This window comes from Pelophylax lessonae, assembly GCF_965119305.1.
Source record: "Pelophylax lessonae genome assembly, chromosome: 1".
NCBI lineage: Eukaryota > Metazoa > Chordata > Amphibia > Anura > Ranidae > Pelophylax > Pelophylax lessonae.
In genome coordinates, this window is record NC_138768.1 from 596,537,608 (window position 1) to 596,551,645 (window position 14,038).

At 46.2% G+C, this 14,038-nt stretch overlaps 1 protein-coding gene across 1 annotated transcript in view; it reads right to left on the bottom strand.

The window, feature by feature from the left end:
* The window catches only part of LOC309555864 (alcohol dehydrogenase 1-like), a 62,610-nt gene that overhangs the window by 23,777 nt on the left and 24,795 nt on the right, over positions 1–14,038 (bottom strand). Inside the window, exon 7 of the mRNA XM_082258032.1 lies at positions 2,889–3,024. Within this exon, the coding sequence (XP_082114158.1) occupies positions 2,889–3,024 (136 nt within the window). The remainder of the gene's footprint in view (positions 1–2,888; positions 3,025–14,038) is intronic.

Here is a 14,038-nt window from a genome sequence, read left to right on the forward strand (position 1 = left end):
TCGCACTGGGATATGCGATCGCAACTGGGGTTGTCGTTAACTTTTAATTGACACCCCCTGCGTATCGCATATGGCAGTGTGAACTGCCAGATGTGCGGATGCGATGCAGGAACACGCTGTATATTCGCAGCGTTCCCGCATCGCACTAATGTGAACCGGCACTTAGTGAGTTATATTCCCTATATGTTACACTGATATCTGTATACTGAGTGTTGTTCCCTATATACATAACACTGACATCCATAGACTTCAGCAGGGAGAATGCTCCTTACATTGGTGGTCAGTGGGAAGAATGCTCCTTACATTGGTGATCAGTGGGAAGAATGCTCCTTACATTGGTGGTCAGTGGGAAGAATGTTCCTTACATTGGTGGTCAGTGAGAAGAATGTCCCTTACATTGGTGGTCAGTGAGAAGAATGCCCCTTACATTGGTGGTCAGTGAGAAGAATGCTCCTTACATTGGTGGTCAGTGGGAAGAATGCTCCTTACATTGGTGGTCAGTGAGAAGAATGCTCCTTACATTGGTGGTCAGTGGGAAGAATGTTCCTTACATTGGTGGTCAGTGAGAAGAATGCTCCTTACATTGGTGGTCAGTGGGAAGAATGTTCCTTACATTGGTGGTCAGTGGGAAGAATGTTCCTTACATTGGTGGTCAGTGGGAAGAATGTCCCTTACATTGGTGGTCAGTGAGAAGAATGTCCCTTACATTGGTGGTCAGTGAGAAGAATGCTCCTTACATTGGTGGTCAGTGGGAAGAATGCTCCTTACATTGGTGGTCAGTGAGAAGAATGCTCCTTACATTGGTGGTCAGTGGGAAGAATGTTCCTTACATTGGTGGTCAGTGGGAAGAATGTTCCTTACATTGGTGGTCAGTGGGAAGAATGTCCCTTACATTGGTGGTCAGTGGAAAGAATGACCCTTACATTGGTGGTCAGTGGGAAGAATGTCCCTTACATTGGTGGTCAGTGGGAAGAATGTCCCTTACATTGGTGGTCAGTGGGAAGAATGTCCCTTACATTGGTGGTCAGTGGGAAGAATGTCCCTTACATTGGTGGTCAGTGGGAAGAATGTCCCTTACATTGGTGGTCAGTGGGAAGAATGTCCCTTACATTGGTGGTCAGTGGGAAGAATGTCCCTTACATTGGTGGTCAGTGGGAAGAATGTTGATTACATTGGTGGTCAGTGGGAGTGGGAAGAATGCTCCTTACATGGTGGTTAGCAATAAGAATGCTCCTTACATTGGTGGCCTGTAGAAACACTTCCCCTTACAATGGTGGTCGATGGGAGGAATGCCCCTTACATTGGTGGTTAGTGAAAATTATATAAAAATGATTTACATACTATATATATATATATATGTTATTAAAAGTGTAAAGCACACCCTCTATATAAAAAGCATTATGTAGGACGAGCACACATATGTAAACAATAGAAGCGCCATTTATGTATGGTATTGTCGGGAACGTCAGAGTGAAAGTAATTCTAGGTCCAAAATTTTGTAACATGCTGGTCAGAGCTTTGTATTTTTAATTTTTTGTATATTTTTTTATTAAACTGTTCAGCTAAGTAGACATTTGTTGCACCTGTTATATTGTGTTAATTTATGAAAACCTTAAAGTGGAGTTCCACCCCTACCTCAAAAAATTAAAGGTCAGCAGCTACACATACTGTAGCTGCTGACTTTAAATACTAGGACACTTACCTGTCCTGGAATCCAGCCGTGTTTCCATTGGCTGTCAGGTGCTGCCGCCACCATTGACTGTAAGGGGCTTCACAGCCGGTTCCCAACTGTGCATGCGTGAAGTGCGCTGCGCTCTTACTGGCCCGGCAGCAGGGGAAGGAGGAGGGGATGCAAATGCTGATGTATCTCACTACGGCAAGGTCTGACTGAAGTGGGGACAGGGTACCTGTCAAAAACAGGTACCCGCCCCCGATGGTGCCAAATGTGGCACCGGAAGGGGAGGGGGGAATCAGATAAGCATAGCTTCCACTTTTGAGTGGAACTTCACTTTAAGTTTGGAAATGTACAATTGTTGTACTTTCTTTAATGTAAGTTTATTTTTCTTTATTTTCTATAATAAACATTTATTTTAAACATAGTGTAGAGAAATTCTGTGACAAACGCATGTAGCGTAGGCAGTGTAATATGTAGGTGGGGCTTTGTGTGGGTGTGGCTTGGGTGTGGGTGAGGACAAAGGGGGCCCCATGATCTCCTATTGCCCGGGGGCCCCATGAGTTGTCAGTCCGCCCCTGTCCACTACCCTCTTCTATATACCTGAAAATAGGCCTCTACTTTACCTCAGCACATATAAATAGGCCTCTACTTTGCCTCAGCACATATCTCGTGACATGCTTCCTCATGTTATTGTTCAATATATATTTTCTTATCGTTTGTTCATGCCTTAAAATCCAATGTAATTATATGGCGTAATACTATCCTGTTTAAAGAGTTCATATGTACTGCTCATAAGCTACTACTATTGTTGAACATTATTCATTGAATGTGAACTTGGCATTCACTGTTTTGTACCTTCATTATTCTTCAATAAACTTTTTGAAAAAAAACCCCAAAAAAACAAGGGTATTGTTTAATTCTGGTCAAAGCATCACAGCTTGTTTTCACTACAGTCATCCCTTATCTGCACAGGACGTTTTTTTGGAAAGTTGAACTATGCTTTTAAATCTTCTTTTCTAGTTCCCCAGACCTAAACCATTTGTTAACACTTGCAATGTAACCCAACTGCAATGGAGATTTTTTGTGTTTCCCAGGGCTGGGCTTTAAACACAACATGATATTCAATGATATACCAAAGTGTCAAAGTATCACAGTACTTGAACAATGTAAAAGAAAAGCAGACATTTTATTAACTTTTTATAGTAAAATGTACCTCCATATAGAGAGCTTTTCAATGTGCGTCCTGTAAGGAGAAGCAAAGGAGAAAACGAAAGTTGTGCGTCATAGGCAGCTACTCCTATTACCACAGTGGTTCCATATCCTGGATGAGTACACTCCAGTGCTGCTTTCTAATTGGGAAAATAAAATCAGAATGAATATGTCAGTAGCAGTACTTGTGCAATAGATGTTAAACAGCTATAGTCTGGCTTTAAACGAGACCTGTCATTAAAGAAACATGGAGGCTTTTATTACTGCCCATTTCTTTTAAAAGCATTAGCTGCCATTTTTAGATTTTGAAAGTGAAAAAGAAAATCTGCTAGGAGTCGTAAAGTATAGGCATCTAGATGTACCTCATCTTTTAGCAATACTAGTGTAGAACCCTCTAGTTTTTACTAGAAGTGAGTTTAGGAAAAAGCATTTATCTGGCCCAGTCACGGGTTTGGGTCAGGATTATTAGAGGTTAAGGCTGGATGACTCATCCTGGCAGCACTCTGGTGCCTCCCCCTGTTTCTAGAATGTTGAAGAACATTCTAGTAGATAGTTGGCGGCAGCTAGGAGGGGATACCTTGAATATTTATGGGCCATCAGCCAATCCCCAGGTGTGGGTCTGGCAGGATCTGGCAAGGGACTGAAAAAGACCATAAATAGACATGAGCCATGCCAGGAGGGGAATCGGGTGGAAGATGGAGAAGCAGTGACGTGGAGAGGCTGTCGGTGGCATTTGAAGGACCCCTCCTGGGAAGGGATTTTACCCTCAAGATAGCTGACATGGAAGGATCCCACCATAGGAGGCAACTGGAGTTATTCATGCCAGAGAGGCAAAATGAGAGAGCAAGCAGAGACAGTGAGTAGAGTAGCATGTGTAACGTTCATGCGTTTTTGTTTGTGGATGGATTTACAGCTGCAGAATTTTTACACTCAGTAGCCTTGTAGAGAATCTGTTGAACAACATATCCAACTCTCAGGACTTCATCACCGTGTACAGCCTCTTATATACTATATATATATTAATAGATGTTTAATGGAGGGATAGAGTATATGAGGATATATAGATGAGAGACAGGCTATTGTATGGTGAGCACTAGAAGTAGTATAGGAGAGTTGCAGGTGATGGTAAGCAGATAGGTTCTGATGTCAAGTATAGTGCAGATGGTAAGAGGACACAGATGGAGTATACTTTAGACAGAGTAACCTAGTGCAAGGATAGTTCAAGGTAGTCCCAAGAGCTAACAGGCTTATGCAGATGATAGTGAATAGATAGATACAGATAGTCTTGGTAATTGCAGTAGATGACAGTAGGAGATTGGTTAGTAAGAATCCCCTGCGGGGTACTTATCACTTAGATAGGTTAGGAATAACAGTGTCCATTGGAGAGGGGTGATCCCGTAGCGGGATACGGATCACCAGCGAGGTTTCCGGCTTTAGTTCAGCAAGGAAGGTATGTCAGCAGCTCCGACTTCTCAGGCGTAGGTGCGATGAACATGTGGGTTTGAACGAGCGTTGAGTGAGAGCAAACCGGCGATTGAAATAGCCGCTCATAGCGGCGCTCGGCAGTGATGTCATCCGGTCTTAAAGGTGTATGCGTCCTTTGTTATACAAGATGGGACGCAAAGAGAGGAGAAATATAGGAACAAGGGTACCATAGGTACCGGAACATTACAGTACCCCCCCTTAAGGCCGGCTCCGGAAGGCCTCTAGAACTGTTTTTTCCAGATATTTTTTCGAGTGGAAATTGCGAATCAGTCTAGGGGCATGGATATCGGAGGTATCCAGCCAGGTGTCATCTTGGGGCCCATAATTCTTCCATCGTACAAGATACTGGAGTCTTCTTCTATTGAAACGGGAATCCAAAATTTCTTTTATCTCAAATTCTTCTCCACCCTCCACTTGTACAGGAGGTGGAGGTGAGATAGTAGGCCTTATTCCTTGGTTAGGAACATGGGGCTTCAGTAGAGACACATGGAAGACAGGATGTATCTTGAGGTCTACTGGCAATGTGAGTTGTACTGCAGCTTTTCCAATAAGCTTCTCTATTGGAAAAGGTCCCAGAAATAGAGGTCCAAGTTTTTTACTAGGGATCTTTAGTCTCAGATTTTTTGTAGAAAGCCAAACAAGATCCCCAATGGCATATTGGGGAGAGGGTTTCCTACGGAGGTCGTAGTATTTTTTTTTGTTGGCTATGAGCATGAGATATGGTATTGTTGAGTAATCCCAGAGAATCCTTTATCTGGGCAAGATAATCAGATGCTACTGGATTACTTGATGGTAAGATACGTGGAAGAAGGAGTGTGGGATGAAACCCATAATTCAGGTAAAACGGACTTTGCTTAGTAGTGCTATGAGTAGCGTTGTTATAGGCGAATTCCGCCAGTGGGAGGAGATCTGCCCAATCGTCCTGTAGATACGAAGTATAGCAACGCAGGTACTGTTCAATGCACTGGTTAACTCTCTCTGTCTGTCCGTTGGTCTGAGGGTGGTAGGCAGAAGTAAGGTTACGCTCTATTCGCAGTATCTGACATAGAGCTAGCCAAAACTTTGAGATGAATTGTGAACCACGGTCAGACAGCAGTGTTTTTGGAATACCATGTAACTTAAAGACATGTTTCACAAGTAATTCCGCTGTTTGTTTGGATGAACGTAGTTTTCGGATAGGGGTGAAATGTGCCATCTTGGTCAGATGGTCCACTGATACCAAGATGGTGTTGAATCCTTTGGAAGGTGGTAGTTCCACTATGAAATCTAAGGATACCACTTCCCACGGAACCTGGGGTATCGGTAAACTACAAAGTAATCCTGATGGTTTCGCGTTGTCAATTTTAGACCTTGCACAGATATCACAAGATGAAACAAACTTTTTTACGGTTGTCTTCATGTCTGGCCACCAAAATTGCCTAGTGAGTAGATTGAGAGTTTTAGTCATACCCATATGTCCTGCCATAGGTACATCATGCGACAATTCTAAGATCTTGGTTCGCATAGTAGGGGGTATGTATAATTTATCGTTGTAGTAGAGGAAGCCTTCTGCGTCAGTAGTTAGTTGTGGTGGAGGTGAATCCAACCCTATGCTGTGCAAAATCTCCTCCTTCAGTGAGCGAACGACTCCGATAATACGTTCAAGTGGTATTATAGGAACTGAGGGAACCTCAGTGCAATCTTTCTCGGCTAGTCGTGAGAGTGCATCCGCTTTTTTATTTTTGTCTGGGGGCGTGTAAGTTACTAAAAAATTAAATCTCAGAAAGAATAACGACCACCGTACCTGCCGGTGGGAAAGAGTTCTATTAGTCTGAAGGTATTGGAGGTTTTTGTGATCAGTATATATCAGAATTGGCAATGGAGTGCCCTCAAGTAGATGTCTCCAATTCTCTAATGCCAGTTTTATGGCTAATAACTCCTTCTCACCTACTGGGTAGTTCACCTCGGGGCTACTTAATGACTTTGAAAAGAAAGCAACTGGGTGAAGAGGTGAGGTGTTTGTTGGTCGTTGTGAGAGAACTGCTCCTACTGCCATGTTAGACGCATCTACCTCCAAGATGTATTGAAGGGATGGGTCTGGATGGCATAGTATGGGGGCAGTAGTAAAGCTTGATTTCAGCAGAGAGAATGCTCCATTTGCTTCTTTTGACCAATTAAATGGTCTCTTCGTGCTTGTAAGTTGTGTGAGAGGTTTCACAATCGCAGAGAAGTTTTTAATGAATTTCCTATAGTAATTAGAGAATCCTAGGAACCTTTGTAATGCTTTGCGAGTGGTTGGCACAGGCCAATCCAGAATGCAGGATATTTTGCTCATGTCCATTTTGATTCCACTTTTAGATATAATATATCCTAGGAATAGTACCTCCTCTTTATGAAACAGACATTTCTTTGATTTAACATATAAGTTATGTGCAAGTAGTCTTGACAACACAAGTCTCACATGTTTTATGTGCTCAGGTAAGGAATGAGAATAGATAAGTATATCGTCCAAATATACTACCACACAAACATCAAGCAAGTCTCGGAATATCTCGTTTATAAAACGTTGGAAGGCTGCGGGGGCATTGCATAGCCCAAATGGCATTACAAGGTACTCAAACAGTTCGTATCTGGTTCTGAATGCCGTCTTCCATTCATCCCCTTTACGGATTCGAATTAAATTGTATGCCCCTTTTAGGTCCAATTTTGAAAAGAAAGAAGCCCCACGTACCTGTTCGATAAGTTCAGGAATAAGAGGTAAAGGATAACGATCCTTTATTGTGATGGCATTTAATTGTCTGAAATCAATGATAGGCCTAAGGCTAGAGTCTTTATTGCGGACAAAGAAAAGCCCAGCAGCAGTGGAGGAAGTAGAAGGTCGGATGAATCCTTTTGCCAAGTTTTCATCCAGATACTCCTTAAGGTGACAGAGTTCATCCTGTGAGAGAGGATATACATGTCCATAAGGCAACTTGCTATTAGGGAGCAGATCGATACAACAATCATAGTCCCTATGAGGAGGTAGCATTTGAGCGTTTTTCTCGAGGAAAACCTCCGATAAATCTTGATAACACTTAGGAATAATGTCATCTGGCAGTACAGACAGGATCCTATCATGTGTGGGGAGGTTACACGTCGTCTCGCAATAGTGAGAAGAGAAGGCTAACGTTCTTGTTTTCCAATCGATGATTGGTTGATGTATGTGTAACCAGGGAAGTCCCAAAATGATTGGAAAATGTGGCGAAGTTAATACATCAAAGGTGGTGGTCTCCACATGAGACTCGTCAGCAGTTACAAGAAGAGCCTGTGTCTGACTGGTGATAGGACCAGAGGATAAAGGGTACCGTTAATAAAACTAACGGAGACAGGTTTGGGTTTTGAAACAATAGGTATTTTATTAAGGGAGACAAAACAAATGTCAATGTAGTTTCCACAAGATCCTGTGTCAATCATAGCCTTGGTGGTGATCCTAGTTTGGTCCCACTGCAATGTTAATTGAACAAAAAGATAAGGATTAGGAAAGGAAGTTGTGAGTCCCCCTAGCAAGACATTTGAACACTCACCCTCTTTTCTGCGGACAAGAGGACAGTCGTTTACCAGATGATTCGGGGATGCGCAGTACATGCAAAGATGTTCGGTTTTCCTCCTGGCAAGTTCAGAAAGGGTCAGAGGTGGACGTATCATTCCTACTTCCATAGGAGTAGGGTCAGCAGGCAACATCCGAGAAGGACTGGAAAATGGTGAGCCCTTCTTCTCAGCCTTTCTTTCTCGTAGTCGTCTGTCAATATTGATACTGGTCTGGATCAGTCCCTCTAGAGTGCCAGGTAAATCCGCTCGGGCGAGCTCGTCTTTAACGGCCTCAGATAGGCCGAGTCTAAACTGCGTTCGTAAAGATGTGTCGTTCCACCCTGAATCAGGGGACCATCTTTTAAAATTCACCACAAAATCTTCAACAGGTCTCCTTCCTTGTTTTAGGGCCCGTAACTGGGTGTCAGCGGTACTCTGCTTGTTGGGGTCTTCATATAAAGTAGCAAGTTGTGCTAGAAATAAGGGATAAGAATTAAGGAGTGGATCATCCTTTTCAAAGAGAGCATCTGCCCAGGCCCGGGGTTCACCCGTTAAATAGGAGATGATGGTACAAACCTTAATTTGGTCAGTGGTGTAGGTTAGAGGTTTTAACAAAAAAAACAATTGACATGCGTTTTTAAATTCACGGAATTTGCTCCGATCACCAGCAAACACTATAGGAGGGTTTATCTTAGGCTCACGGGGCTGAGCAGCAGGAGGCTGTGTGAGACGGCCAAGCTGCTGTATCAAGGTTTGATTGTCATTTTTTACCTCTGTAAGCGCATGGATCAATGCATCTACTTGTTGTTTTAATTGTAGTACATGAGTGGATAATTCTGCTGAATCCATATTTTTTTTAAAGGCTCGTTCAATCTGTAACGTTCATGCGTTTTTGTTTGTGGATGGATTTACAGCTGCAGAATTATTACACTCAGTAGCCTTGTAGAGAATCTGTTGAACAACATATCCAACTCTCAGGACTTCATCACCGTGTACAGCCTGTTATATACTATATATATATTAATAGATGTTTAATGGAGGAATAGAGTATATGAGGATATATAGATGAGAGACAGGCTATTGTATGGTGAGCACTAGAAGTAGTATAGGAGAGTTGCAGGTGATGGTAAGCAGATAGGTTCTGATGTCAAGTATAGTGCAGATGGTAAGAGGACACAGATGGAGTATACTTTAGACAGAATAACCTAGTGCTAGGATAGTTCAAGGTAGTCCCAAGAGCTAACAGTCTTATGCAGATGATAGTGAATAGATAGATACAGATAGTCTTGGTAATTGCAGTAGATGACAGTAGGATATTGGTTAGTAAGAATCCCCTGCGGGGTACTTATCACTTAGATAGGTTAGGAATAACAGTGTCCATTGGAGAGGGGTGATCCCGTAGCGGGATACGGATCACCAGCGAGGTTTCCAGCTTTAGTTCAGCAAGGAAGGTATGTCAGCAGCTCCGACTTCTCAGGCGTAGGTGCGATGAACATGTGGGTTTGAACGAGCGATGAGTGAGAGCAAACCGGCGATTGAAATAGCCGCTCATAGCGGCGCTCGGCAGTGATGTCATCCGGTCTTAAAGGTGTATGCGTCCTTTGTTATACAAGATGGGACGCAAAGAGAGGAGAAATATAGGAACAAGGGTACCATAGGTACCGGAACATTACAGCATGGTGCTATGGGTGAGACTGTCAGCTTTAACAGTGATCTTTTGAAGGCCGCAGAAGTCTTCATTTAACCTTGCCCTGGGGAATCCCTGTGTGCATGTGCCAGTCAGGAGGACTATGGAAAGCAGGCAGACAAGGTGGGCTGGTGGCAGCAAGGTGGGATGGGAGTCTTCTGCAGTGGTAATACTGGGCTAAGTGTCTACAGGGAGGCAGAAGAAGATGCTGTTCACTCCACAATGTACTAAATTATCCACAAAGGGATGGAATGTTCCTAGCCTGTAATGGGCTGTTGCTGAATTGAAAAGACTGTTAATTCCACCGGAGTGATCAACAGGCATTGTGTATAGTGAACCAAGTTTGTGCAGGAGGAAGGAAGAAGAGGGTCTTTGAGTAAATAGGGAGAAATTTGTCCCGTTTGGTAATTGTTAGAGTTGAGCAGACACCTGGATGTCCGTGTTCGGTGGGTTCGGCCGACCTTGGAAAAAAAAGTCTGGGTCCGTGTCCCGGACTTTTTCCGAACTTTACCCGCACACCGAACCCCATTGAAGTCAATGGGGACCCGAACTTTCAGGCACTAAAATGGCTCTAAGACACCAATGGAAAGGGCTAGAGTGCTGCAAATGGCAGCAAAACTTAGTTAAGAGCATGGCAAGTGCTCTGCAAACAAATGTGGATAGGGAAATAACTTAAAAAACAACAAAAAAAAAACAGAAAAATAAAACAATGTTCTTCATCTGTGAAGGACGAGGCCCATATGGAGAAGGAGGGAGGTTGAGGTGGTGGTGGATGTGGCGGTGTCATAGGCGTGCGCACAGGGTGTGCCGGGTGTGCCTGGGCACACCCTAATCACCTTGGGCACATTAGCATTATCGCTCTGTTTTCCAGTGAGGAGATGGGAAAGATCTCCCTCGGACCTGCTCTGCCATAAGAGAAGTGCCACACACTTCTATTTCACTTTTCCAGCAGGGAGAGTAATGTACCGGGGCCATATACATGTAGGCAAACACATGCATGTGTATTTAAACTTTGGGGTGCACACCCTAATGCAATAGGCTGCACACACCTATGGGCGGTGTAGGTGGAAGCGGCGGTGGAGGAGGAGGACGAGGTAGCCAACACAGCTTTTTTTCAGTCATTTTAAATGAGGGTACACCCCAAAAGAGTGAGAAAGAGCAAAAATAGAACAATGGCTGGGTAAGGTCGGTATCCATCTCTATTCTGCACAAGGTACGGAAAAATCCTGTGGGATCCATGCCTGGTTCATTTTAATGAACGTGAGCTTGTCCACATTGTCTCTGGACAGGCGGCTGCGCTTGTCTGTGATAACGCCCCCAGCCGTGCTAAATACACGTTCAGATACACTGGCTGCAGGGCACGCCAGCACCTCCAAGGCATAAAGGGCAAGCTCAGGCCATGTGCCCAATTTGGAGACCCAGAAGTTGAAGGGGGCAGACCCGTCATTCACTACATGTAGGCGTGTGCCCACATACTGCTCCACCATGTTGGTGAAATGCTGCCTCCTGCTAAGACGTTCCATATGAGCTGCTGGTGCTGCTGTTTGTTGTGGCGTGCTGACAAAGCTTTTCCACATTTCGGCCATGCTAACCCTACCTTCTGAGGTGCTGGCGGTGCCCTGGTTGCGTTGGCGACCTCTTCCTCCTCCTCCTCCTCTGCCTTGGCCTTGTGCTTCCACTGTGGCCCCGCTGTCAGGTGGGAATGCCAGCAGCATCGCGTCTACCAGAGTGCGCTTGTACTCGCGCATCTTGCGATCGCGCTCCAGTGAGTGAATTAAGGACGGTACGTTGTCCTTGTAACGGGGATCCAGCAGCGTGGCCACCCAGTAATCAGCACAAGTTAGAATGTGGGCAACTTGTCGGTCGTTGTGGAGACACTGCAGCATGTAATCGCTCATGTGTGCCAGGCTGCCCAGAGGCAACGAAAGGCTGTCCTCTGTGGGAGGTGTATCGTCTGTGTCCTCTGCATCCTCCCAGCCACGCACCAGTGATGGCCATGAGCTGGCCTGGATGCCACCCTGCTGTGAACATGGTTCCATCTCCTCCTCCATCTCCTCCTCATCCTCCTCATCCTCCAGAACTGTGCCCCTGCTGGACAATTGTGTCCCTGGCGGTTATGTGTGCAGGAACCCACCCTCGGAGCCCCTTGCGAATGACTGCCCTGAAAGCCTTGGAAATGTTACCTCTTCATCCTCCTCCTCATCCTGTGCCACATCCTCTTCCATCATCGCCCGTATCGTTTTTTGAAGGAGGCATAGAAGTGGGATAGTTAAGCTGACAACGGCATCATCGGCACTGGCCATGTTGGTGGAGTACTCAAAACAGCGCAACAAGGCACACAGGTCTCGCATGGAGGCCCAGTTATTGGTGGTGAAGTGGTGCTGTGCTCGCACAGTCTTTCCAGCATGTGCAAGGTGGAGTTCCACCTTGTGGGCACGTCACATATGAGGCGGTGAGCGGGAAGGCCGAAGTTACGCTGCAGCACTGACAGGCGAGCAGCAGCAGGGTGAGAACGCCGAAAGTGCGCACAGACGGCCCGCACTTTCTGCAGCAGCTCTGACATATCGGGGTAATTTTTAAGGAACCTCTGCACCACCAAATTCAGCACATGCGCCAGGCAAGGTATGTGCGTCAAACTGGCTAGGCCCAGAGCTGCTATGAGATTTCGCCCGTTATCGCACACCACCAGGCCGGGCTTGAGGCTCGCTGGCAGCAACCACTCATTTGTCTGCTGTTCCATGCTCCTCCACAACTCCTGCGCGGTGTGTGGTTTTTCCCCCCAAACAGGCAAGTTTTAAAACTGCCTGCTGTCGTTTACCCCTGGCTGTGCTGAAGTTGGTGGTGAAGGTGTTACGCTGACCGGATGAGGAGGCGGTAGAGGATGAGGAAGCGGAGTAGGAGGAGTTAGGAACAGGAGGCAAACTGAAGCGCCCTGCAATCCTCGGTGGTGGAAGGACGTGCGCCAAATTGCTATCCGCCTCATGCCCATCCGCCACTGCATTTACCCAGTGTGCCGTTAGGGAGATATAACGCCCCTGACCGTGCTTACTGCTCCACGTATTGGTAGTTAGGTGGACCTTGGCACAGATGGCGTTGCGCAGTGCACACCTGATTTTTTCCCCCACTTGGTTGTGCAGGGAAGGGATGGCTTGCCTGGAAAAGTAGTGGCGGCTGGGCACGACGTACTGTGGGACAGCCACCGACATAAGGCTTTTAAAACTGTGCGTCTCCACCAGACGGAATGACAGCATTTCAAAGGCCAAGAATTTTGAAATGCTGGCATTCAGGGCCAGGGATCGCGGGTGGGTAGGGGGGTACTTCCTCTTCCTCTCAAGTGTTTGGGAGATGGAAAGCTGAACGCTTCCACGGGACATTGTGGAGATGGTTGGTGACCCAGGTGGTGGTGTTGCTGACAGATCGTCTGTTTGCGGGGTGGCATGTGCCGGTATCACTACAGATGTGGATGGAGAGGCCGAGACTGCAGCAGAAGAGGAAGCAGGAGGAGCCAGAGACCTTTCTTGGTTTTGAAGGTGTCTACTCCACTGCAGCTCGTGCTTTGCACTTAGATGCCTGATCATGCAGGTTGTGCTCAGGTTGAGAAGGTTTATGCCTCTCTTCAGGCTCTGATTGCACAGGGTGCAAACCACTCGTGTCCTGTCATCAGCACATTTTCTGAAGAACTTCCACGCTAGAGAGCTCCTTTGAGCTGGCTTTGGTGCGCTCATTCCCTTGCTGCGTTGGGCAGTAGCAGGCGTAGTGTCTAGGGCGCGGCCGCTCCGCTTCTGCACCCTGCTCCCTCTTCTGCTGTGCTGGTGGCTCTGTGCGACCACCGCCTCTTCCTCCAAACTACTCAGGTCACCTGCATGACCTTCATTCAATGTGGGGTCGAGGACCTCATTGTCCTCCACATCATCTTCCACCCAGTCTTCACCCCTGCCCTCCTTGTCAGTCTCCACAATTCTGAGTGCCGCAGCAGTTGGCACCTGCGTTTCGTCATCATCGGAGACGTGCTGCGATGGTCCTTCCATGTACTCATCTTGAGAAATAAGTGGTTGGGCATCGCTGCACTCAATCTCTTCCACTTCTGGGGCAGGGCTAGGTGGATGGTCCTGGGAAACCCTGCTGACAGAGTCATCAAAAAGAAGAAGAGACTGCTGCATGACTTGGGGCTCAGACTGCTTGCCTGATTTGCAAGGGGGGGAGGTGAAAGACGGTTGGAAATTGGCTGCAGGTGGCAACTCTGACCTTTCTGCAGTAGACTGGGTGGGAGACAATGTGAAGGAACAGGAGGCACTGTCAGCAACCCAATCTACTATCGCCTGTACTTCTTCTGGCCTCATCACTTCTAGAGGCGCATGATGCCCTACCAAATATTGCTGCAGGTTCTGTCGCCTACTCACACTTGAGGAAGTGTTTCACTTGTGCGTGTAGCTGGC